The sequence below is a fragment of the Harpia harpyja genome, chromosome 4, assembly GCF_026419915.1.
Source record: "Harpia harpyja isolate bHarHar1 chromosome 4, bHarHar1 primary haplotype, whole genome shotgun sequence".
NCBI lineage: Eukaryota > Metazoa > Chordata > Aves > Accipitriformes > Accipitridae > Harpia > Harpia harpyja.
The window spans coordinates 86128820-86155088 of NC_068943.1; the positions used below are offsets into that span (position 1 = coordinate 86128820).

The following is a 26269-nucleotide window of genomic DNA, read 5'->3' on the forward strand; positions in this document are numbered from 1 at the left end:
CGCCGCGGGCGGGCCCTGTGCTCCGCGCCGGGCAGCGACCCCGCGTGGGGCGATGCCGTACCGTTCCCCGCGGGGGTGTCCCCCCGAGGCGCTGGCCGCCGCCACGAAGAGGCTGCACGCTGGTGGTTTAGAAAAGAGACTTTATTAGTTGCGCTGCTTCGCCGGGACGCAGCCGCGGGAACGGCCGGGGGGCTCCTCCGGGCTCCCGCCGCCCCGGCGGCTGTGCCCGCCCGCGCCTCCTGCCCTCGGGGCCAGCTGGCCCGGCCCTGCCGCTCCGTGAGAAGAAATACCGACGTCAAAACCGCCCGTGGGCCCTGCGGGGGGAGGCGACCCGCGGGCTGCGGGCCCGTGCTGGGCTGGGAACGGCCGGGCAGGAGCTGCGGGTGGCCAAAAGCCTGTGTCCCCTGCCCCCGAGGGGGGAGGCAGGGCCCCCGGCCCGACCGGGAGCCTCCGGGGCCGCCCGCTGCCGTTCCCCAGCCCGCCGCATGCCCGGCACACGGGCCTGGCATGGGCGCACCTCTGGGGACGATGGCGGCGGCGGCACGGCCCTGGGGAGGTGTCTGCCGGGCACCGATGCTGGCTGTGGCGGTGCCAGCACCGGGACGGGACCCTGGGCCAGGGACAGGCTGGATGCAGTAGACAATAAGAAGGAAAATAATTCTTAGAGGAAAAGCAAGTTTATATATTCGGTTATGTTAGCAACAGCAGCCCTCCCTGCTGCCTGGGGGGAGCGGGCTGGGGAGGAAAGCGACTGCGCTCACAGAGGAGGGCTGAGCCCAGCAAGCAGACGGGGATGAGCACGACCGGGTCCCTCCCTCGCCTGCCCGCCAGGATCAGCCTCCCCGGGCGAAGCCGCCGAGGCACACAGCCTCCTGCCTCGCTGCCTGCTCCTGCAGGGCTGGGTCGTGCTGCGGTGGTGGCTGCCTACATGAGAGCCGGAGCGTGGCAGCCCTGGGCTGAGCCAGGGCAGTGCCCTCAAGCTGCGGTGTGCTATCCTAGTGCTGCCTTGCTGCAGGGGACAGGGAGTGAAGCTGCAGAAAGCGGGAAACGGGGAGGAAAGCGCAGGACCTGGGCACGAGCCTGAGCCGTGCCGGGACCCCTGGAGGAAGCAGATGCTCAGAAATACTCAAGGTCCGGTGCTGGACCGGTGTCAAGGCTGCTCTCTGACAGTCAAGATCCTCACATAGCATCAGCACATCCCATATCCTTCTGGAAACAAGCTGCAGCCAGTGGTGGCTGCTTCAGCACAGCTGCCTGCACATCCCCTCTCCCTGGGCAGCGAGCATGTACCTTGCTGCCTGCTGCCACCACCCCTGCAGGTGTGGAGGGACCAGATCCAGCACCCCACCTCCACGGTGCTCCCTGCCCTGGCAAGGACTCGCCCACGGCTGCTGGGCCTCTGGCAGCCAGATCTGTAACCCGGGCAGGGGAGCGTGTGGCCTGCGCTGCTCCTGCCGCAGCCCCGGGGCTGTCACAGCAACGGCCCCAGCGCAGTGGGGAGGAACAGTGGACCCCGGCTGTGTGATGTGCACGCAGGCACCCGCGGCAGTCCCGGCAGCGGGGTGGCTTTTCAGCGAAGCCGTCCTAGGCACCGCCACGTAATCCGGTCCTCGGGAGGGCAGAGAGGAGCAGACCCGCCTGCATGCCACGCGGCTGGCTCAGCTTCGCCCACACTCTGCCCATCAGCAGGACTTGCTCAGCTCTTCCCTCCCGCACACTGGGTGCATCACAGTTCCTCTGCTCCCCCGAAGGGGTGGCCAGCTTGGGTGCTGGGAGTCTTCCTGCCTGCAGAGATGGCCGTGCAGCCTGGCACAGGGAGCTGGGGTGGTGTGGGCTGGCGGGCTGCTTGGCAGGAAGCTTTCTTGACACCAGGTCTTTGCTTATGGAGAACACTTGAGCTTTCCAGGTGTACAGCCGTTATCTTGGTTTTAGCACTCTCCAGCTGGACTGGGTCCCCGTCACTCAAAGCCCATCTTCAGGTCTGGTGCTAGAAGGCTCTCACGCAGCCTGCGGCAGGAATGGTCTCCAAGGGTGATTTAACAGTGTAAGAAAAACAGTCCCGTGTTCCTAATGTTTCTGTGTGCTAAAACTAAAATATAAAATACACCTTGTCCAAGCAGGCAGGGGATTGGCGTCGGCTCTGCAGGGTAGTAAATACGCATCGTGTACACTTTCCCTGGGGCACCAGGGCAGAGAGAGATCTCGAAATGTGAGTGATTATGTGTTCAGCCGTCGTCCACAACCCTTCCGCGCTGCAGCCTGTCCTACTCGCTGTCACTCTTGTCCACCAGTACCGCGTCGGACTCCTCCGTGATCTCCAGCAGCGTGTGCATCTCAGGACTCTCACCACGCAGCAGATCCGAGTTTTCTCCCTCCTCTCCACCAACCTCCACCAGCTCCGTGGCTTTCACTTCCACCTCACCCTCTCTTATTTTCTTGACATGGAAAGTGAAGGGTGGCACTTTGTAGACGGCTGTCTTGGACCTGGCATAGATGGTGTGGTCAGGGGTGAAAGACTTCCTCAGCTTGTCCCGAGAGGTCTTCATCTTCTCTCTCCTTTCGTTAGTCACAATCTTGGTGCCCAGCTTGTTCATCCTCTTCTCCAGGTTGTGGCGGGTCTTCTCCAAGTTGTGGCGGGTCTTCTCCAGGTTCTCCTTGGTCTTTAGCTTAGTCTTCTCCATCTTCTCCTTTGAGAATGCCTTCTTAAAGTCATCCACTCTTTTCATGCCGCTCCTTTTGATGCGCTCTGCCCGTGACTCTTCGATAATCTCTTCAATCTCCACCTCTTCATCCGAGGAGAGCTGGACATGGTCCTCCTCTCCATGGTCCTCACCCACAGGCACCTCCTCGCCCTCGCCTTCCTTCTCCAGCTTTTCACCCTCCTTTAGAGACTTGCTGATGCTCAGTTTAGATGGGAGCTTCACTTCATCCTGCAAGACACAGAGCGGAGCCAGTGAGACACACACACACAGCCTTTCCAGCCTCGGGAGCCAGCCGCCCCCCCCCCCCCCCCCCCCCCGCCCGGCAGTGCTGCAGAGCAGAAGCACAGCTACAACCCACGGCTAAGCAGACCCAGGCGATGTCAGGCCTGGGCTCATCCTCCCTTAGTGCACCTGATAAATTACTGTAAGGAGGACCTGCCCTACCCGCGGCAGCTTAGAGCTCTGCTGTATTTAAGCTCAGGTATACCAGCTCTGCTCACTCTGGGCTGGTTCCAAACCCATCCGTGACTCCAGCAGTGCAGGAAGAGGCAAGCCAGCACTGAAACTGGAGACTCTTCCCTTCCTCCTGTGCCCCTGTCACAATCCCGTCCCCTCCAGTTTCATCATCATCCTCCCAGGACCTGGCCATCGCACGCTCCCTGCTCCTGGCCCCACGAAACCCCCTGCCCGCATCCTGCCGTGGAGGGGCGCAGGGAACCCACTGGAGCGACGCGGTGCCCCCTTGCTCCCCAGCGCCTGCCCAGAGCCCTTCCCGTACCCCCCCAGCCCACGGCGTTTCAGCTTCCTTCCCATGGGTGGTCTTCTCTTGGTAAGACCGCTGGCCACCCCCAGGTCTCCGGCCTGGCCAGGGTCCGGCCCGCGGTGGCCCCGGGCACAGCGCGGTGCTGGGCTGCAGATGGCAGCACAGTCTGGAGCCGGGTGTCCGGCCACGCTGCCTGGCGTGCACACGCTGGGCTGGCCAACCCCAGTCTGCACTCAGACTTTCCCAAGGCCTGCAGGATCCAGATGTGGGGCTGGGACATCTCTTGGGATGCAGCAGGCCGCCCTGTTTTTCCCATTTCTCCGCTGGGGAATAAGTTGGGGAATTTGTCCGAGCCTGTATCTGAAGACAGAGGAGACAGCAGCCCCGACTCACACAGCTAGGTCTGCAAGGTTACGCTGTCTCTACTCGGGACAGGGGGTAAATTCATTCAGCTTCTCCACTCCTCCGGGTCAGCCAAGTTTCTGATCCCAGTGGCAGAGGACAAGCATGTGCCCAGGAGAGGAGCACAGGTCTGGAGTGGGATTGGTTTTCATCTGAGCAGCACATAGCGTGCGTCCCTGCTGCAATGAATCACCTCTCTGTTCCCAGGACAGGCTGGAAATAGCCCATCACTGTACAAAGCGTCACAGCTGCGGGGCTGCGGCCCACGGCTTAGAAATTTATTGCCCAAGGGGTTTTAATCTACAGAGCTGGGGCGGAGAAGCGTGGAGCTGCTGAGACAAGCGCTGTCAGAAAGCCAGCAGCAGCCAAAAGGCAGTGCGTGGAACAGGCACGCAAAAAGTGGAGAAGCTGGGCTGAGATTTGGAAAAAGCCTGGGCAGCAGGATGGCTGGGTGCCATTTCCAGCCCCAGGGCAGGCAGGAGCTGAACAGAGCAAGGATGGGGGATCCCAGTCCAACACTGGCAGGAGCAGGGCCCAGTGAAATCAAGGGCAGACCCCGGGGTACCCCGAGTGCTTGACATGCGTGGCTCGCCTTTGCCCAGCTTGGGGATGCCGGGAGTGGAGCTGCCCTGTGTCCCGGGAGAGTGAATCTGCCATGGCACCTCCCGTGCAAGGCTGCACGCTCTGTGTGTCATGCTTGCACAGCAGTAGCCACTGCACCAATGCAGCTGCAAGCTAACAAGCTACGAAGATGTCAAGAGCCAGGACGCTCGTGATGGTCAAACTGCCAAAACAGCCACTGAGGCCCAGCCCCGAAGAGCCACACCAACTCCAGCCATGCTTCTGCGCAGGTTTCTCTGGCGCTGGCATGGCAGAGGACGTCCCAATCCCTCACGCAGTGCCGGAAGGGACGGCGTGTTGGCATGCCCGCACCGTGAGCGCTCTCCCACCACCACGCTGACGCGCTGCTGCTCCAGGTGACCAAGGTCACCACCACGCTGCTGCTCTGGCCTAAGCCCATGGTCGGAGGCAGGACAGGACGGTCCCTCTGCAGACGTGGGGCTGCTCGGCTTGGCCAGCTATGCTGTCCCCAGCTCTTCTTTCCCTTACACCACTCGAGAACTGACATAAGCTTATTGAATATGTGACTCCAGCACAGCTTCACCTGGGTGAAATTCAGATGCTTTTAGCTGCTTTCTCATCCTTCCCCAAGCACACGACAGTGCTGTTCCTTGGGCAAGCTGAAGTTCTGGAAAGATGAGGGCATCTGGGGAAAACTCTGTAAACAGTAAGAAGTCAGCTCTGTGGAGCACTGGGCTCAGTGAAGGCGACATGGGCTGCAGTGTCCATGGTCAAAACACAGAGTCTGCCAAAGCAGGGGTTTTGTTCTGGGTTTTATTCAGAGCAGAGAGCTGCGCTGGGCAAAGCTCTTCACCCTCCAGATCACAGCTTAGGTCCCAAATACTTTCTGGAGATTAAGGTGAAGTGGCCAACATATGTTTTCTTCATTTGATTAGCCACTTCAGGAGAAAACAATACACATGCTCTCCAGAGGGTCAGGTCAGTCCAGAACAAATCCACATCACTAGGAAGGCAGGGATCCTGTTCTCCACAACAACACCTGCTGGAGCAATCCCAGAGACTCCTGGGGATCCTGCCCCGCCAGCTGAGAACATCAGAACTCCAGCTACTTCCTTCCCTCCGAGTCAACACAATGAGCCAGAACAAAGGCATCCCCCTCTCGCCTGGCACGACTGTCACTGGAAACAGGCCATATCCTGCAAACTCAGATACTTATCAGCCCCTTGTTAGCTTCAGAACATGTGTCTGCAGAAAGAAACACCACCTCAAAAACTCTATGTCTGCCACATAAATAACCACTTTTCCTCCTGTTACACCAGCAAATCCATCCAACTTCGGCAGCGTCCTGCAACTCTTGCCTCACAACCGTGAAGACGTGGCAAGCAGCAGCTCCTGCTACATGGGACAGCTGGAGCAACCCCTGTTAAGAGTGTCAGTGCAGCTCTCTAATCCCTGCCACTTCAGCCCTGAGAACAGCAACTGCCCGGCTGTTTGATCCTAACTCCCACAGACTGCACTCATGTACAGACCCACGCTTTTGCTGTCCCACGCACCGTCCCCACAGGCAGCTGCTCTAGCCCCAGCCCAGCAGTGCTCATGGACTTGAGACTCTGCTCACGCCTCTATCGTGAGGCACCCTCATTGCTCAAACACAGAGACAAAGAGGGTGCACAGCTATTCCCATAAGTAAGGATGTCTCCAATCCCAACCTCCCCCCTTGAGACTGTTTCCGAGAGCTCTTCTCCAGCTGCGCTTAGGAAACCCTTTGCAACCTTCACCCGGCCCCTTTCCTGCAGGGCCAGGGTGACAGGGTAGCATGCCCGCTGCAGGGCTGTCAGGCCAGCTGAAGGCCCCCAGATAGTGCGTCTCTCTTTCCTATGCCTGGTATAATTCCTGCATTTTTTTCCCCTGACTCCTCCTCAATCTGATTGCTTATCCAAGCCGTAGATAACCAGCTGGAGGACAGCTGGTAGATTTTCAGCAGTGTGTGCCATGGGTCACTTTCCTGACTCAAAGCCCACCTGCATCTAGGGAGCATTCCTGCTGGTTTAGCGGGCTCTGGCTTATGCACAGGACAGCTGGTGCAAGAACAACCAACAGCTCTGGCACGTCTTAATGGGGACAAGTACGTTGCTGCTGAGCATCCCTAGTCTGTAGCTCCCCACCCGCACCCAGGCACTGCCCAAATGCCACCAAGGGTCTCCTCTTCCCTGCTTGAGAGGTGTTTCTGCTGTGGAGAAGGGGCACTGCCGGCTGTGGGCAGAGTGTGCCTACAGACACAGACAGAGTGTCTGCCTGCGGGGGAGGACAATGGGACCTCACTTGAACAATCAAGAACCATCCTGGGCCTACGGGTGGTTGCTACACAAATCCCTGCTCTGGACAAGGCACTATGGTCTGTGCACTTTATTTCACTCATGACTCATCCAGATGAGCCACATTTTTAACACCAGGCATTCCAACTACTCTATTTTTACTGGGAAAACACTGACCCTTGAAGTGGGCGAGTCCAAAATCCTGGGTCTTGGCATCCCTGCCTGTTGGGGCATTCAAACCCTGGCTCCCAGTCAGCAGACGCAAACCCGTTCTGTTCTCTAAGACAGCTTGAATCCAGCTGGCACAAAAACAGTGGGTAAACAAGATTTCTCAGAAGATTTTTATACCAGCAGAAGAAAAATCTTCCTGCTGTGTGCACAAAGCAGAACAACGCCCAGCAGAAGGACAGGCGGCATCTGCGTGTGTGCTGGGACTGAGCTCGCTGCCATCTGATGTGCTTCACACAAAGGTTCAGCTCTGATCCAAGTTCTAGTTTTCTTTTGCCCACTTGCAGTGTGCCACCCCCCAGCCCATTTCACAATCGGACACGTACAGCTGTGCTGTCCCTTCGGCACAGACCGCCCTGGGGAAGCGGTTTACTTTGGGAAGCTCCCTCCCGCTGGCAGAGCTGATGGGACTGGCAGCCCGACGGCCTGCAGACCTTGTGGGCACTCGGCGGGGCCCCGGCGCTTGTACCCAGCATCAAAGGCAGCTGGCTGCCAGCTGACAGGGCGCTGGGCTGCTCTGTATTTCTCCTACCTCAAACAATTCAGAGCCGTTAGATCTACCCGGCCGACCAGCCTCTGCCTTGCTCTGCTAAGCGGGCTTTTTATCTGACATTGTTTTGAAGCCCAAGTTCCCTTGCAGTGAGTCACGCAGGCAGCCCCATATGGTCATGTACACACCGCCTGGTTGCTACAACACATGTAAACACTTCCCCTGTCATATAAAAGGCCAATGAGACACAAAGCTGAGCTGCATTCCCAGCCTAGCAGAGCTCTTCAAGCACTGCAGAATCACCAGCAAATCTGGGGAACACTCTCAAAATGCAAGAAGGCCTCCTGGATTGCTCTTGAAGAGGCTCTTATTGTAAGTGTGTAAAAAACAGAGTCCCAGAACTCCCAGCCAATCCGACCTCCAGTTTGAAGGTTTAATGGAAGATTTTTCACACGTGCATGCTAATCACATCTGCAATTCATTTTGTTCAGTTATTTTTACACAATTGCAACAGCACAAACAGCTGAATTTGGTTGACATGCAGCCGTAACATGCAGAACACGGCCAGCTCACATCCCCAGGCTCTGCTATGACCAAAAAGGGCTGATCCTGACTACTGCTGGGTGAGCCGGAGCTTGCTGCACCTCCTGCGCCACGCCAGCCCTTCCTCTGCCCTCCCAGGGCAGGTCAGACAAGCTCTGGCCTGGGGGAGGCTGCGGGAGGATTGAAAGCATCTGGGCAGAAGACAGCTTTCCAGGTCAGATTGAGCCCTGCCAGAGAAGAAAAAGTTCTGCTCTCCCATTGCCATGATAACTGTTTTGCTCTGCCAGTCCTTAGAGGATGCTTTCTGTGCTGACCTTCCATCAGTGTCACAGGAAGGAAGATTCAGTTATTCGTAAGTAACAGCAACACACTTGATAAGCACCCACAGCCTAGCAGAGCTCAGGGATGTAAAGATGCCCTGCACAGAAGAGGGCTGTGCTTTCTTCACCAGTGCCTTGTTGGAACAGACGTCTGTGGAGATTGTATTGCTATCAGACTCTCTTGCTATATCACAAAACCCTGCCTTTTAAAAAAATCTTGTCACTCTCCTTGAAAAGAAGTTTTCCCTGGCCTTCCCCCAGAGATCCAGACTCCCGGGCTGAGTTCACCTTCACCTGGCTCCCAGGGCAGACCTGTCCACCGACCAACGTGGCCGTTCCCACCGGACAGTGCTGCTCACACCAGTGGATGACCACCCAAAGGGCAGGCAACTGGAGCTTAGGGTATTTTCTCCAGTAGCCACACAATAAGAGGAAGGCTAACAGGGCATTGTGCTGTCACCAGCAGTCCTTGTGGCATGAGATAAGTGTTAGATAAAGAGCAGTTCAAGTCACCACCGGCTCCAGCCTGTGTGCAGAAGCCTAGCTCCTAGTGAACAGCGCTGGGGGGCTGCCACTGAACAGAAATGGATGCTGCATTGCCTACCTGAGACAACTGTAGTTTTACATCACACAGTTTGTGCTCTCTGCGTGTCCTTTATCTATTTAAAACAACTTCAAACCATTTCACAAACACTTATAAACTAAACCTTACAAGAAGCCTGAGGAGGTAGGTATTACCAGGTCTCTATTTCAGAGGGAGAAACTGAGACTCAGAAAATGGGTAGGATTTGCCCAGTCACAGCGGACGTCAGCAGAGCCAACTGCTTCTGGCTACTAGCCCTTCATGCAAGCCATACAGCAATTCCTGCCTCCCAGATTGCAGAAGTAGCACACAACAAGTCCTGTAATGCCTGAGAGAAAGTCACAGCTCCTAACCATCCATTATAACTAGGGCAGCAGCATGCAGCAAGCAGATTAGTCAACAAGCAGAGGCATTTCTGCCAACTGAAAGATCAGCCTTCCAGGTCTGAAGGCTTGCAGCAGCCACAAGCAGGCGGAGAGGCAAAGGCTCTGGAATCAGCAGCTTTCAGAGTTTCAGAAGAGGTTCAAAGTGATCTTCAGGGGGTACTCCTGCTGAGGCCCTAAACTGCTGCCTCCTCGCATGTCTTCTGCTGATTTGGGCCATGGCACTTTCCGCAGCGCGGGCAGAGGGAACCGTTCCTGGAGACAGCTCAGAGGGCAGTCCCTGGCGAAGACTCAAAGCGCACACTCTGGATCTTCTTGGGCTAAGACGAGGAAAACTGCATTTCAATGGCCGGCGGAAAGGAAGCACAATGGAAAAGCTTACCTGTCCCCCCCACTGGGAATCTGATCAGGAACATCGCCAACAAAGTAATCCAGATTAGCATGAGAACAGGCAGAGAGAAAAGGCACAGGGGTATGTTTTAGTAAAGGGAGAAGCCAGGTAGCAAACTTTGACAGAAAAGACAGTCAGCAAAGATTTATTAGAAGGAAGAGTGTCCTTCCCTAATTTACGGCAGGTCCTAGGAGATGCAGAATCCCTTCTATGGTTTCAGGCATGTTTACACTGAACACAGCCATAGGGCCAGATTCTGCTCTCTTTTCACACTGCTGTTCACAGAGTGGTTTGATGTCAGCTGTTCTGGAGGTATCTCCGACTTCTGTGGTGTAGCTGAAAGCAGAGTTTGCTTCTATGTGTAAGATTATGAAAAGATAGTGATTTGAAATCCCTGTGTTTATTAATTCAAATACACAAGCTGGAGAGATCAAAACAGCCAGGCGTGATTCCAGAACTCCATCCGCTGGTTTTGTCAGCGTACTGACCTACACCAACACTGGACAATACCCAGCAGCTTACAGACATCTATACCCAGTGACACAGCAAACACGCTCACTGCAAAATCAGGCATGGCCTCAATTCTTACGTTCCAAAGGTTGGACAGATTTTATCTCCAATAGTGCCAAAAGGTCCATAAAAAGAGAAGCCTCGAGGCCTTAGAGAGAAGACTACCAAATCCTGCAATAAGAAGTCACCAAAGAATACTGCTGAGACAAAGGAAAAGATCTAAAATATGGCGGGAAAAAGCAAAATAGGTTGGGATTAAGTAAATGTGAAAGGGATAAGCCAGTTTGTTCTCAAGCAGTATCTCCCTGACTAGCAGAAGTCCTTCTACCCTCAGTAATTTTGCATATTGTGCAATCTTCCTGACACTTTTTTCTATCAGGCACGTCTAGTTACTCTATGTCCTGGAAGCTATGTCCTAAAAGGCTGTTATCTTGTTCATGAGGTGGTGAGAATGAGCAGCATGGTACAGACACTGGAGCTAGTTCAAACCTGATGGTGAAAAGCAAGGGAGGAACAACACAGGGAGAGGAGGAGGCTGTGTTTAGAAAAGTGCTGTTTCCTAACAGTGAGTCAGAAGAAAGGCAGGGCTGTAGGAAACAGAGAAGTAAATAGATTGCAGAGTGAAAAGGCTTTTTTTTTTTTTTCCTCTGACAGCAAAAAAAAGTTTTGATCCTATTATCAGTCTGTTTGTAGAACTGGCTTTACTCTCAGAACTGCTCCTCCCAGATAAACCTGTCTCAACTGATTAATAACTCCAGAGCTATTTCTGAACAGCAAACCAGTAAAGATCGAGTTTGCATTACAGATGATTTGCAGATAGATCTGTGATGACACTGCCATTTGCATCCTCACATAAACCTATAGACTAAACATCCTGAGACTTTTTATTCTAAATATTTGATTTTCCCTCACTGACACTGAGCATCTTTGCTTCTGGTCTTTGTCTTATCTTGCAGCTGGATAATGGACCCACAGTTCTTCAGGCACTTTGTAAGTTGTAGAAGATCTTGCAGAATCAAGAGGACAACATTATCCCAAACAGGATAAAAGAGGGCTAAGCATGTTGCCAAAAAGCCTGAGTCGTTGCCATGCTTTACCTGGGTGACAGACGCATCACAGTACCTTAGAGAGTGGAGACTGCATAGTTCTCTACTCATTACTTAGATAGGGACAGGACACAACAATTCTGGGTAGTGTAGCAAAAAGCAGCTTCAGCAAAGATGCAGGAACAGCCCTCAGTTTCACCTAATCTGTGCCTAGGTCAAGCAGTACGTTCTTTGGAAAAATGGCTGTGTTAGACTGAGCGTGGTTGCTCGCTCGTCCCGCCCGGCAGAAACTGTGTGCCTTGCCTGGAGCTGGGACGGGGTGACAGCGCGCAGTGAGTCACCCACAGCAGGCTCAGTGCCTGCCTTGTGAGCAATGCTGAAGGACGCAGAGGGACACATGCCAGCTACAGAGCATTCGCATTTACATAAAATTGGGGAAATGGAGATAATATGCAGGACTACCACTTTCCCACGATGCTTACACCCTTCCAGTGTCCTGCAGTGCCTGCAACACTAGGCAGCTTTTAACCATCTACCGGTCAAACTTGCACCCAGGGTACACTGGAGAGTAATGGTACTGCATCTTTCCAGAGAGAGGCACAGTCTGAGTACTGACTGGCTTCTTGAATTCTTTGGGGTTTCTAATCCCAGACCTGCAAACTTGGTTACGTGCGGTCTTGGAGAGTTTTTCCTGCTGTGTGTCCATGATGGGTTAATTTATTTTTGCTGAGGGCTCATATCTAGCTTAAGAATGGGTAAATGAGCCACAATCTCATTGGAAACTACAGCGCTCCAGCCACCTAGCCCAGTGAGCACGGCTGGCAAATTCTACACTTCATTATACTCCCGTGTGCAGTGGCCCCACTGGCATCACACAGACATCATAATGGATACTTAGATCCACTGCTGATAGGCACAAGAGAGGCCTGAGAGAAGAATATGTGATCAGAAGGAATATTACCTTTGGTTTTATTTTCATGAGCCATGATCATCCGATCTAGCCTTAACCCAACTGGCCGAGCAGTCTCTGGCCCTTTGCTCTCAGACAATTTATTGCCGCACAGCTCAGTATGTAACTATAATGCTGAAAGGATTTCAGCAAAGCAAACAGTCCTGGCACTACTTGCTGATAAATAATACCTAAGCAATGAAATATTAATGCAGTTGATTCCTGGCTGCAAAAGAGAAATCCATGCTCCAGAGCTGTCTTTCGGTAGAAAGACTGATAATCTGCACTAAGAAAAATCCTGGAAGTGAGAGCTACTAACATCCTGAAATTTTTTTAAGGCTTAGTCTCCTGTGAATAATTATCTTGAGACTCTTATAATTCAGTAACGTGCAGAGAATATGAAGGATTCTTTGCACATCAGGATGTTAGCATGGTGCTCCTTACAATGGATAGAGAACATGCAGCTGAATTCAGCGCTGCAGCCTGAAGGAGTTGAGGTGAACAATATTTCTTTCCTTCCCCTGGGATGGCATTTTTTCACCTCTAATTTTGCTACATCTGTGGCCAAAAGCAGGAGAACAGAAGGGAAGATACAATAGCTTTCTGGGCTAAGACCCCTGTATTCCAGCAACAAAGACAAAGGATCAAAGACGAACAATATTAACTCTTAACGAGTATCAGTTTGTATGATTCAGATTTTTTGTGGTTTTTAACAAAGGCTCAATGATTAATTCTCTTTTGTATTTCGTTTAAGAACATAATTAAGAATATAATAAAGCAAAAGCAAATACAGCACCAGAGGAATATCCTGTCCCCATCGACCACACCAGATGTCACTGGATGAGGCATTTCTTTAGATTTGGCAGGTTGCTGATGCACAAACCCACCAGCGAGAAGCTCACAGTAATCCTCTGCTGAACCTGGGATCAGAACTGTTGTGGCTACAAAGAGAGCTGCTTTTGAGTGGATTCACAGCAAAATTAAACCAGCCTTTTATTTTAAAGTATTATCAGAAAATAAATACAAAAACCACTGGCTGCTGCAATGCAAATCTCTGCAGTGAACCACTGGGAAAAAGTGATGCTACACACAGTGCGGCTCCGGATCCAAAGAGGTACTCAAGTTCAAGCACAGAGTGCTCCTGAGCTCACAGAGCCAACTGGTCTTGCAGGAAAAGTGTAACATGGGTGCCTAGTGTCCATCCCTACCCCCAGTACTGTCATTCAAATTTTATTTGAAATTTCTATTTATTCTTTAATGCTTGTAGTTGGACAAGCTCCACTGAATTCAAGGCATGTAACCCACACAGGCTGTTCTTTGGGACTGCAGATAACGCTGGCTCTCATGAACCCTCTACTGTCATTAGACTCATAAGGTTTTTGTTTCAGAATGATTAATTTGAAACAAAACCGTAGCTCGGGGCAGCTGACATACTGTTAGGACGTGGCAAAAGACTGCAGCCCAGGGGCAGTGGGTGCAGTGGCTGCGGTACATGGGTTTGTACACCCTGTGCCCCCTGCCCCGTGCTTCTCATCAGACCCCTGAGTTCACGTTCTTTTCCATGCTCTCTTCTGAGGAGCACAGACCTAGAAATGAGACAATTCAGCTGTGACCCCCAAATCTGTCACATTAATGTGTGGGTTTGAAATTCACCCCTCCTCCCCACGAACGACGCTCTTGTTGCTCTCGTCCGTATAAGGCCCACTCAAGGCACAAAAGCCAAGCTGTGCTATTTATATTTCCTTGTCCACCCCTACCTACCCTACGCATTGTACGGCTGAGATTCATGTTCTACCCTACTCTCATAACCACCTGGCCCTTCCCAGAGAAACTCCACATCTTGCGAGGCTCTGAGCGGCCGCTGGAGTCACCTGAAGAGCAGAAGAGCCCCGCAGGAGCCCCCGAATCTGACAGTGTGGGGAGCAGCCTGTCCATACACCTTCGACAAAGGCCTCTGTCTTTCCAGCAAACAATGCCGTGCATCATGAGCCAGACTTCCCTTGAACTCGGCGCCCACATGAGCCTCAAAATAAAGGACCAGCACACTATAGAAATTCAATACTCAATTTGTGCGCTGAGTGCTGCAAGCATTTGTCTGGCTGTAAGAAAATCAGGCCTCTGACATTTGCAGGAATAAGTTTAATTGTCGAAAAGTGTTTGGAAGAAAAATGCTGTGCTTATGTAAGTGCTGACACGTGCCGTTCTTCAGATGAATGTGGCATGCTGTCTGGTTTTAGAGCAGTAGCTTTTTGCATGGGACATCCATTATTTAATCATGAATTCTTGTATCCTAAAACCAGGAGATTTGGGATGAAGTCACTTCAGTTTGTTTTTATTAGCAACCACTCTAACTAAATGTGTTGATGTCCCAATTTCTCTGAAAGACGGGAGCCCAGGACAGACGGCACAAAGGGAGCACTGAGGAGCTCTGTTCCCATGGGCTGCTAATAAGTCACTTGACATCAGACTTTTTAGGAAGGCAAGTCCTGTTTACGGTAAGAGTACTGAACTTCTGTTTACACAGCAGCTTGTCAAAAGTCTGTCACCTTTGCTTTGGTAGGCAAGCTTTAAAAAAAAAAAGATGTGGTAATTTGGAGGGGGGTGGGTTTTTTCAAATTTTATTCTCAAGAATTGATCTAATTCCCTACGTTAAGTCGATACAAAAACTCTTACCTCGGTAGAAATCAGACCAGCTCCTGGCAAAATAAGGTAAAAGTATATTTGAGAGAGTGAGCCAGTGAGAAAGCGCGCACACGTATATACGTGACTGCGAGCAACGGCCCGTAAACATTCTCCTTAATGCCTCGCCCTTAGCTAGCCCCAGGGGAAGTGATTTTCAGTTCTGCACTTTCTCCCCCAAAGTTTGAAACTACACAGGCTGATGTGCTCTAGGTCACATCTCGATAGGTCAAGCTTTCCCTGAATAAAATTTGATTTTCATTTCCTCCTAATCTAACAGCTAGCAAAATACAACCCTCGTACGTAGTTTGACCTCTTCTCCCAAGGTGCCAAAAGGTCTTATTTGCACTCCTGAAATAGTCCGTCCATAACTGCTGGAGACTAAATATTCAACGCTGAGAGAATAATCAAACATCTATAACTGGTAAAGAGCTGATTTATCTTTACGTCCTTTTATTTCTTCATACCGCAGAATCATGCAATATTAAATCCCTATAGAGCATGACTACTGTTTTACTCAGCTCTCTTGCTTGAAAATAGCCACCGCTGGTTTTATGTAATATTTTATGTCTCTTAAGACAAGTTTATTTCTTGTTCTCCAAAAGAAAAGACTAATAAATCTTTGCATTTTTAGCCATAGCAACTGAAAATGCAATTGCACAGGAAAGTTAATCACAGCTTTCTAAAGGCAGCTTTTTCTGAGTTAGAAAGTAATAATAATGTTGCTCACCATCACAGAATTAATTACATTATCAAGAAAGTAACATAAACTTTGATAGGTAGTGGGTTTTGAGAAGCGAAACACTGAATTAGAAAAGAGTTATTTCATAATTTTTTTTTTTAATGATAAGACACAGTTAGGAAAACACACTGAATTTTCCTCATTTAGACCCCCAGGGTGGAGCCCATCATGAAGTTTTGGTTTTATAGACTCTCGATACTTTTTTTTTAATTTCATGAGTATTAATACTGAAACATAGGATGACATTAATAAACGGGTAATCCAGCGGGAATCAACAAGGCTTCTTGCAACAAATAGCATTGTTCAATATCAGTAAAGCAGCTGAACATCATCCTCAATTTGATAAATGCCTTTACAATGTACACACAAAAATATCACTTCCTTCTGTATAGAGTTTTATGATTTAAATGCGTTAGCATTATCTGTTTTGCATAATCCCAGACGAAGTAACACTCTTGTCATTGATGTGCCTAGAATTACTGACAGTGATAAAATATTCATATGAATATTTCAGGACACAAAATTGTAACCTGATGTTTTTGCAAATCTGCTGTGCAACTCCCACAGGCAGCCTGTGTTAGGAATTTCTGAAGAATGACATGTCCATAATTACAGTAAGACACAAACTCTAAAAATCCTGTCCCTCCCAGGGAAAAACAAGGCAGAATAAAAACCCCCAAAGCCAAAAGCAAAACTTCCAAGAGCCCCCAAAATGTTTAACTTCTTCAGAATAAAAGGTCTCCACAAATAAGAGAGACTCCTATATATGACAGATTATTATTCCTTACACCAAGCCATACAATTCAGGTTTCTGTATATTGAAAATTACACAATGACGTTTTTATGGAGCACAATCTACAGAATAATGCAACTATTAAGCAACCCTATTTTCTATATGAGAAATAATAATGAGTGTAGCTCTGAGACAGACTGTAGATTGATATAATTTAGAAACATTCTCTGTTGACCAAAAATCTATGCTTCCATCGTATGCAGGAAAGAGCGGTACTGCAGAAGACTGCAAAAATATACCCCATTCTTCCAGGGGATTCCCTGTGGTCCGTGTCTGGCCATTGAATTCTCATTGTATGGGTCTGTCTTTGCCACAGTAATGCAGCACAATACTACTATTGATAAAAGTATTTGTTACTCAGGCACATTAGTATTATTATTGCCTATTTCTTTCTAGTATCCATCTAACATCAAAAGCCCATCATGGATTTTGTTTTTCAGTTTAAGCACCAAATTAAGAGACAATCAAGAGTTTCTCCTGCAAAAGAGACCTTCATTTGCCTTAGCAGTGCCCTTCACAAGCCTGCACGCCTGCTGCCACACCTTTGGCCTCCCCAGAACTGGATCCTTACCCTTTGTGGCATGGTCTACTAAGGCTTCCCGCAGAAGTGCGAGGATTTCCATGAGGGCGCAAAACGCTCCATTTCACAGAAGCAAACCTGGAGAATTTCTCACTTGAGCTCTGTGGCCTCCCAGTCAAATCACACTAAATTCCATGCTGGGAAATTGTTCCAAATTACAAATAATTCTTTTTTCTTCCTAATATCTTCTTGATTCACAAAATTCCTGCCATAGTCCCTTGTCAACTGATTCGCTTGGAGGCTGTTCTGTCCTCATTACATCAGCAAGCGCATTGCCCCTGATTTCCTTTAGAAGCAGGATTGCTTTTTCATATTCAAACTCTACTCAATATTCATAAGCGACAGCAAAGCAAAAGGAACAGCTCACAAAATGACAATCTGCCCATGTTTAGGATGCTTCCAAAGGATGTAGAAGCTTGCCAGCTTCCTACCTATTTCCGTAATCCACAAGGAATGTTATGTTTAAACAATTCCCTTCACTCTTTTCATTTTGCAATGTTTGTTGCTTCTGCAGTACATTTAGAGTTCTGTTTTATTTTTCCATGGACAGCTCTATCCTCCCCCAAAAGCCTGATACAAAGAGGTTGTAATAAAAAAAAAAAAAGTGGTTAGGTTGTCTGTATGATCTGAACAGCCTTGAGTATTTCAGGCTTTCAGGCATGATAAAACTACAAATGCTTAAGCTCTGAATCACAGAGTTACACAGGCTCCCGTACTTGTGAGATTCCTGAGCCTATTATGATCAGCTCTCCCTTCAAAAACCCTGCTCTAAGAAGTGTTTTCCCTTTTTTTCTGTTTTTCTTCTCTCTCCTCCTGTGATCAGCACTAGATGCTTCTCTATTTGTCCCTGATGCTGTCTATTATTAACCCAGAGGCTTCTAACTGAACCATTAACTATTTCACCTCACTTTTCTTCCGTGGCCCAATATAAGAGTTTGGTCTGATAAGGAAGACTAACTCCAGACAGGAAAAATGACAAAAACCTATTCCTCTCTTTCTTCTTGTTTAACATTAAAGGAAAAATCCAACACTTAGCGCAGGGGTTGAACATCAAGCAAACCAAAGCTGTTATTGAAACCAGACAACTAGAAGATTCAAGACTTGCAGGTTGCAGAAAAAAGAATGTGAAAATCTGTACAAGCACAACGGCAGACCCGAGTACTAATGAGCTCAAGGAGCTGTTCTGTATTTTCTCTAATGCCTCTATCTGTCCTAGTCAGTGAGATTAACCCTGATGCTGCGGTTACTGTCTCTTGTTGTTATCAGATGCATGTCACAAATCTGAAATACTATCGCTCTCCACGTAGCAATACACATGTTGCCCCTCAGTAGAAAAGATGTTGACAGACAAATTTACAATACCCCCTTCCAGAACCCAGTGCATTCTTGTTCTTTTTTTAGCTAAGCAGAAAAAAACAGGTTATTTCGATACTTCTGGTCCATTGCAATGAGTGCTTAGGGCCATTCTCATTATCTTCATTACAATTCCTGTTAAATGTAGCAACTCTACCAAACCTTGTCTTAGAACACATAGACAATGTTAAATCATGAATGAGAGATCTGCTTTGGACCCGCCTCAGTTGGGACCGCCAGACAGTCAGGGGAGTTTGGGTGAGTAATGGACTGACCGTGCAGTGTGACAGAACCCTTAGCAAAGAAAACACCCACTAACAGGACATAAAGAAGTCGTGAAATAGCTTCTTACCTGGTAGATCATGACTTTGAAGTTTCTGCGTTTCAGAAGCTCCGCTTCATTGGCCTCTAGCTTCTTTATCTGCCCAGCTTGCTTTTCCAGGTTCTGCCGAACGGTTTTCACATTGACGCTCACCTTGCGCACTTTTTCCAGCATCTTGTTCACGGTGTTGCTGGTGGTGGTGTGTGCCTTTGTCAGCTTGGTCAATTCTCCCTGGATGCTGGTCACTGCGCTATCCATCTCTTGCTGTCTCTCCTCCAGCTGTGTTTGGGTCAGCTGGATCTGATCCACTGCTCCAATGATCTTGTCCAGAAGGGTCAGCACCATCACACCATTGATCTGGTCTGATTTGATGGGTTCTTCAGGCACTTGCTCCTCTGAGGCCTCAGAAGCAGTTGGTGGCTCGATAATTTGCAAAGTAGTATCCTCCATGATCGCTTGGGAGTCCTGGCTAGCAGAGCCCGGAGAAGCTGTCACTGCAGAGAGAGAGAGGAGGGAAAACTAAACCCGAGCCTCAGCTAAACTCTGCGCTGGGAGACACGCCAGAAATGGAGAGCACAGTGTGTGGATGTCTGTGCTGAAATTCAAATGGCACAGCTCTGCAAAGCCGTCCAGTGAAACTGCCCTGCAAAATTTTCCAGGCTTGCAGGTCATTGGCTGACTCCACCTCAGCTATATAAAAGGAGCCTGCTGCCAAATGCCTGATGACCCACCCTTTCTGAAATGATTAAAATAGTTGGAGGGGAGGCAATGGCTTTGCATGCAAACACAGGCGCAGCTCAGCGAGGAATGCAAAGCTCTGAAACTACAACTGCCTCTTCTTTACCATAAGTCTAAAGGCACTATAAGCAATGAGAGGAAAAAACAAAAACCTTGAGTAAACGGCTCGGGAAGCTGCTGGGAAGAAAGCAATCCCATCTGGGCACAGCTGTATACATTAAAGGAAGGCTGGTTTAAACAACTGCACACGTTAAAGTTCAGCTGGAAAATTCAGATCTTTTGCCAATACTTAGCTTTTTTTCCAGGACCATGACAGCCTGATTTTCAATACTTTAAAGAAATGCTACAATTTTGATTCAGTAGTTACAGCACATAACTTCTGGATCATAAAAATGCACGCTCCCATGTGTGTGAATGTACACAGTAGGTGTACACATGATATATACAGTGTGCACCACATCTCTATGCAGATTTAATACAGAAAGAATAAATACAATTCACTCCTGAAGTGAAGCAGCTGGCCACTCCCACCTAAAAGCAGCTATCTCAGCTCTGCAATCCTCTATCCATTGACAAATCTAGTCACTAGACTTTTAAATGTGGGACATGCTTCAGCATATGCCATGCAAAACTGTACTTGTAAGCAATGCGCAGATACATTGTGTTACATAAGGCTTTAAAAATGGTAAAAAATGGTAAAAAAAATACTAATTGTTTCAGAACTTACTAGAGTACATATTGCTTTGGAAAACATGGGGAAGAAATAATCCTTATTTTGCTAACTTTTAACCTCAGTATTGACAGAAAGCAATTCATAGAGTCTTATATAGTGTTGGCAGAAGTTTATGCCTCATGGAGCCATCACCAGCTTACTGCCTTCGAAGACACTCGGGGGGTGCTACCAAAGACTGTCTACGACAACCCAGCAGGACCAAGCACAGGAATGCAAAGAAGCAAAATTCAGATCTTGAGAGTGACCCTGGGTGAGACCCTCCTCACTATCACAGGTGTTGGCTCAGCCAAGGGAATCAAGCTCCCATGGACAGAACTGCTGTGAAGCCTCTGCTGGCTTGGGCAGCAGAAAGCCCTTCCAGGCTCAGCTGAAGGGCTGTGGGCAGACTGGGAAGGCTGCCGTTTCCCTCTTGTCCTGTAGCCTTGACAACAAGCAATTCATACTCAGCACATCCTGCCTCCCGCAGGGGTCAAGCCCGCCCTTGCCATTTGCCACAGGCTGGCAAATAAAATGAACGCTCTACAACACTTGGTTTCTCCAGGCTCACAGCCTACCTCAACACAGTGCTGGAAGAAATGTTTAATTCCAAGCATACAAGCTGGGAAACCCACAACGCACAAACAAGATGTACAGCAACATTGTTTAATGATGAATGCTCATGACAGTCAGCACTTTCCGTGCCCCTGTATTCTCCACCATGTGACAGCTCGCTTTTTACTGCTGTTGTACCCACACTGCACCATTGATCTAGATTTGGTTTCACTGTGCATCAGTAAATTGTGCTGTGTGGCTTCCACAATAGGTATTATGTCATGTATTAAAAATAGGTTGCTTTTCTATACCCTGTTTTTTCCTGGAGGGACCTTTTTCCTGAGCATTTATTTCCAGTGTTTGCTGCTGATGAGTCAGTTCTATGAAAAAAATCCTCACTGCAGCCAGATAGCTTTGAGGCTCTGCAGTTGTTTCTCACTGGGGATATCTGCTTCAGAGTGGATTTCCACAGATACCTGCTATGAAGTTTCAGGTACAGGACAGGATGCAAGCAGAGCAGTGCACTCTCTCTAGGTCTGCCATCTATTCCATGTGTGACTTCAATGCAGTCTCTGTGCCTTCGTTTCCCCATTTGGGAATAATTTAAAAAAATCAGACTGAGTAGGTCAATCTAGATAGAGTCAGATAAAACAACAGAACAGGAATTTATATTTGTTCTTGATACTCAGTAGAAGAGATGAAGTGCCACACTCAGTGCTTGCTGTGCACGCAGCAATCACACCCCAAGCTAAAATGCGATGAGTAATTTTCTATGTTAGGACTAACTTCATTTCAGCCATTTTCTGCCGTGGAGACATACCAGGAAAAGCCAATAGGTGGCAAACTGCAGCGTCCCCTTTGGTGCCTTCACGCTGCCTTGAACACACAGGACAGTGAACTCTTGACTCAATCTCTTCTAGTATGAACAATTTCTTGTTGCTCTTGTTGTACCATAGATACAGTTTGATCTTTGACTCTTCCACGCTTACACTATGCCTTAGATATTACTGATCATTCCAATATTCCAGTGATTTTATAGCACCACTACTGAATTCTTTGTATGGACATGGAACAGACAGTCCGAACAAAAACTAGCATATTTCAGCTTCAAAGAAAAACTCTGTCAGATGTATGCAGGACAATGAAGGATGACAATGTGCAGCATCTGCTTCCACATCAGTCCGTGGAAGTTCCTGTGACTATACGAAATGGCTCAGCTAACTTCTTAAATAGCAAGATACAGCTGCTTTCGGCCTGCCAGAAATAAGGAATGGCTTTAGCTTGCAGTGGACTGACTCTTAGTTAAATTTCACCAAGATGCAGTTGACGCAATTCATCCCTTCACCTGTAGTTCAAGTACAGAGGACATGGACTGGACAGAGAAAAAGAAAGAAAATTATCCTCCCTGTTTCCCCAGGACCTGGGGATAAGTACGGGGGGAGGAAATGTGCAGTATGTGTGCAGCTTTCTGTACTGTTAGATGCATCCCACAGATGAGGAGAATTCAGTTTTATAGGCCACTGCCATGCACCTCGTAGGCACCAAACTAATTCCATGACAAGATACATGTTATTTAACCCTCTAACTTGCTCACTTTTTCATCTCAATCAATTTGAGAGATGTCAAATATCTGAATAAAAGCAAAACCTGAGAGTGTTAGCAGCCCTGCCACTGCCATTTCCATCACGCAGCACCACTAGCTTCACTAACATGGCCTGAGCCTGCTGGCGTAGGGTGTCATTCACTGTGACTGGAGCCCACCACGCTGACCCGTACGATGTCGTTATTTCCTTACATTATCTGCAGGTCGTCCTTTGTCTCACAGGACCTCTTAGGAGCAGCACTTGGGATTTGTTCCTCTGAGCTTGAGCAGCACCCACACCCCCATGGGTGCTTCTCTGTCAGAGCATTACAAATAAGCACACAGTAATAACTAGGATCCTCCACTCCAAAGGAGGCAAATGCCTGCCCAAATCCTGAAGAGGCATCACACCTCCCCTGTGCTGTGCACCGTGAGGGGCTTTCAAAACAAAGACAACCATGTGAAAAGGGATCTGTGGTTAAATTGTATTCTTGCTATTGCAAAAGCTCCTCTTTTAATCATATCAAGACCAAGCATTTACTCAAAGACATGGTCAGTAAGTAGAAGTACTTGGAAGTTTAGTGTATTTTAACTTAAGTATCTGTGATTTTTGGCTTCCTTCCCAATGAACCATGTTTCCACTACCAGCCTAGTGCAGAAAACCCCTGACAGGCAGGGAGGTTTCTTGTCTTTAATTGGATTTCCATGCTATGAAGTGCTACACCCATGGGTTAGCCTTCGGGCTGCTGGAGGGGATCGCCTCCATCGAGGTGTGCTTGTACATCACTTGGATTTGACTCCGAAGAGCGAGTGTTCGCTCTTTCATCTCCCATAACCCTACTGACCTCAACCAGCAAACTTTTATTTCGGCCAGCTGGGGCGGGAAGGCAGCGAGGCTGCGGCGCGCGAGGCTGCGGCGCGCGAGGCTGGCGCGCCCAGCTGTGCCGACGGGCCGGGCGCAGGGCTCGGCCGAGCTGCTCGCTCCAGAACCGAGCCGCAGGAACCGGCGGAAGGCGGCCGGCCAGGCACGGGCCGGGCGGGCGGGGGGGAGGGGGGAGGCAGAGCCCAGGGGGACCCCGGGGCCGCCCCCTCCAGCCCCGAGGTTGGGGGAAGCCGCCCGCCCCAGCGGCCCCGGGCCCCCCAGGACCGTACCTCTGGCCGCCGCTGGTCCCCGCGGCCGCCTCACGGAGAACGAGGGCAGGGCCGGGCCGGGCGGGCCCCGGCGGGGAGGGCAGGCCGCGCCCTCGCGCCTCGGCCACGCTGCCCGTGACGCCACCGCCTGCGTCACGGCATCACCAGTGGCGTCAGCGGCGGGAGGGTGACGTCACCAGCCCCTCCGGAGGAGCGGGCCCGGGGCGACCAGGCGCGGGGTGAGAGGGCCGGCCCCCTCCCGCCCCGCCGACGTCACTTCCGGTGCGGGCCCAGCCGAGGCGCGCCGTCGCTAGGAGACCTGCCCGCGTGACACAGCCCCGCGCGCGCGGTGACGTCAGGGACGGGAGCCGCCGCGGATCAGCTGGCGGCGGCCGCTGCGGGTCCGGGCTTCGCGGGGACTGCGGCGGCAGGTAACATGGCGGGGCCGGGGCGGCGGCGCTCCGCGGCCGGGCCGGGGATGGGGCCCGCCGGCCGCCCGCCCGGCAGCCGGAGCCGGGTCCGTGAGGGGGCGGCGGCGGGGAGGGGAGTTGCCGGGCCCCGCTGCGGCCCGCTCCCGCTGCCGCCCGCGCTCCGTCCTCACGGCCCTTCTCCTCAGAGACCGCGGCGGGGACGTCGCCGCCATGGGGGAGCTGTTCCGCAGCGAGGAGATGACCCTGGCCCAGCTCTTCCTCCAGTCCGAGGCCGCGTACTGCTGTGTCAGCGAGCTGGGCGAGCTGGGGAAGGTCCAGTTCCGCGACGTGAGTACCGGCCGCCCCTCGCGGGGAGCACCCGGGAACGGCGGCCGCCGCCGCCGCCTCCCTGCCTCTGCCTGGGCCTGCGCCCGCCGCGGCGGGTGCCGCCGGAGAAGAGGCCGGGGGGGTGGGTGGGGGGGGGGGCAGCGGCAGCCGCCCCTCGCTCCCGGGGTGCTCGGGCCCCGGCGCCTTCGGCCGCGGCTGTGTGCCGGTGGGTGTCCTGAGGGTGTCCCGCCTCTCCCTGCAGCTCAACCCCGACGTGAACGTGTTCCAGCGTAAATTCGTTAACGAAGTCAGGAGGTGTGAAGAAATGGACCGCAAGCTCAGTACGTTTCTCTCTGGGTTTTGATATGGCTCGAATGCTGCAGCTTTTACCGAAAAAAAAAAAAAAAAAAAAATCAATGGAGGCTAAACCTGCAAGGCAGTGTCAGAAAACAAAGCACTGACCAGAGGAGTGAAGGCTGCCTTTCTCCTCTGTGTCGGCCAGTCAGAATGCCTCCAGGGATTTGCTTCCTGCTTGAAAGATAACTAACCAAATAAAATGATCTTGGAGTAGGAGGTGAAAGAATTCACAGCTGCTAATCGGGCTAGGTGGAGGTTACAGTGGCAGTTTGACATTGAAGTATTGTTTTAGTTAACATTAACAATGCTGTCTCTCCAGGGTTTGTTGAGAAGGAGATTAAAAAAGCAAATATTCCTATCATGGACACCGGTGAAAACCCGGAGGTGCCTTTTCCACGTGACATGATTGACTTGGAGGTAATGATGTGTGTTAAGACTCAAGTAGTATTTGACTCTAGATGGAAACAGGGGAAATTAGCTCCGTTGGTAGATACTCATTGAATTGAGTCAAAAACTGTTGGAACTGCATGGTTTATGGTGGGTCTGTGTTTAAGTTTATGAGGGTTTTTAATGATTTGAAGAACACTGTGTAAATCCAGTCTATAAAAGACTGGCTGAGTATGAGAAGTTTCAAACTGCCTGAAGAGAATGTCACTGATCTGGGTCTGTGTGCCGTAGCAGACTGGAGATGCATCTGTAATTGCATGCAAATTGCGTGGGGATGCAAAGCATCTTGCCTACTTTCTTGTTTTAATAGACTTAATAGCACTCATTTATGGAATTGCTTTAAGTCCTTTTTCCTTCTCCTTTTCACATCTTGCAGGCAAACTTTGAGAAGATTGAAAATGAGCTTAAAGAAATCAACACGAACCAGGAAGCTCTGAAGAGAAACTTCTTGGAGCTGACAGAATTAAAATTTATACTGCGTAAAACTCAGCAATTTTTTGATGAGGTCAGAATACCGGGGGCGGGTTAACACTTGGGGAGCTGGTTCTTCTCCCATAAATTACCATTTTTATTCTCAAATATATTTTCAGTTGCTGTTTTGGACAGCAGGGTCATTTTTATGCTTTGTTTAAGAAAGCTTCTCAAATTATTTTCCATTTTTCATGCAGTACACATAGCTACCCACGATTTACCTCTTATGATGTTGTTCTGGGTTTGTTTTAGTTAAGGTTTGTCTAAAAATTGTGTGCAATAATTAAGATGCTAGTAGTCGTTAAAGCACATCAACAGACCAAACATTTGGTGCTACAGTGAGCCCTTTCTTCAGTGTGTAAGAGTTTCTTTGGTACATATGCAGGTTAAACAGTCATGCCTGGCTTTCACAGAGGAATTAGCCTTTGAAAGGTTATATGGAGATTACTCATTAGGGTCAAAATACAAAGTCCACTGAATAGATTGTTTGTTTGTTTGTTTATTTATTTATTTCATTGAGCCTTTGATCAAACCCTAAAGTTTTCAGAGGCAAGTTCTGGAGCAAAGCTGCCTTTTAAAATCTTCAACGTTTTGTCAAATAACTGCTAGGCCAGAAACTGGCAACTGTTTCACTGGACCTGAGAAGAGCTTCTCTGATGTCATTCGTGATACAGACATAAAGCCTGCGTGAGAGAAGATATAATCCTTTGTTGTAAAGCTTAACTATCTCAAAGTCTAGGGTGTTTTCTCAAAGAGCTCCTGTATGTTTTCTAGAATGGTAAGGACATGTTTTTGCTGAGTATATGTCCTGTTTCCTCTAATCCAAGGATTTGATCAAAGAATTCTTAACGGATATGGCTTCTGGT

General features: G+C 49.8%; 3 protein-coding genes across 10 annotated transcripts in view; 1 reads left to right on the forward strand and 2 right to left on the reverse strand.

The window, feature by feature from the left end:
- Nucleotides 1-26269, reverse strand: part of STAT3 (signal transducer and activator of transcription 3) — an 81297-nt gene that overhangs the window by 18606 nt on the left and 36422 nt on the right. The gene's annotated exons all lie outside the window — the stretch shown is intronic.
- CAVIN1 (caveolae associated protein 1) lies at nucleotides 124-23631 on the reverse strand. 2 transcript variants are annotated; one of them, XM_052785534.1, is made up of 3 exons: nucleotides 23413-23631; nucleotides 18707-19170; nucleotides 124-2930 (listed from the first exon to the last, which is right to left on the reverse strand). In XM_052785534.1, exons 2-3 carry the CDS (start codon nucleotides 19124-19126, stop codon nucleotides 2265-2267), a joined length of 1086 nt encoding a protein of 361 aa, XP_052641494.1. In that variant the 5' UTR covers nucleotides 19127-19170; nucleotides 23413-23631; the 3' UTR covers nucleotides 124-2264. The 2 variants fall into 2 exon arrangements, with proteins under 2 accessions (XP_052641494.1, XP_052641495.1); XM_052785535.1 differs by lacking the exons at nucleotides 124-2930; nucleotides 23413-23631 and adding an exon at nucleotides 7895-9631 and having other exon boundaries at nucleotides 18707-19333.
- ATP6V0A1 (ATPase H+ transporting V0 subunit a1) overlaps nucleotides 23694-26269 on the forward strand; it is a 30406-nt gene continuing 27830 nt past the window's right edge. For 2 of the 7 annotated variants that reach the window (XM_052785488.1, XM_052785489.1), the window contains exons 1-5: nucleotides 23694-23822; nucleotides 24008-24149; nucleotides 24391-24469; nucleotides 24805-24902; nucleotides 25309-25437. In XM_052785488.1, the coding sequence (XP_052641448.1) occupies nucleotides 24033-24149; nucleotides 24391-24469; nucleotides 24805-24902; nucleotides 25309-25437 (423 nt within the window). In that variant the 5' untranslated portion in view covers nucleotides 23694-23822; nucleotides 24008-24032. The remainder of the gene's footprint in view (nucleotides 23823-24007; nucleotides 24150-24390; nucleotides 24470-24804; nucleotides 24903-25308; nucleotides 25438-26269) is intronic. The other 5 variants (XM_052785491.1, XM_052785492.1, XM_052785493.1 and 2 more) reach the window with 3 other exon arrangements.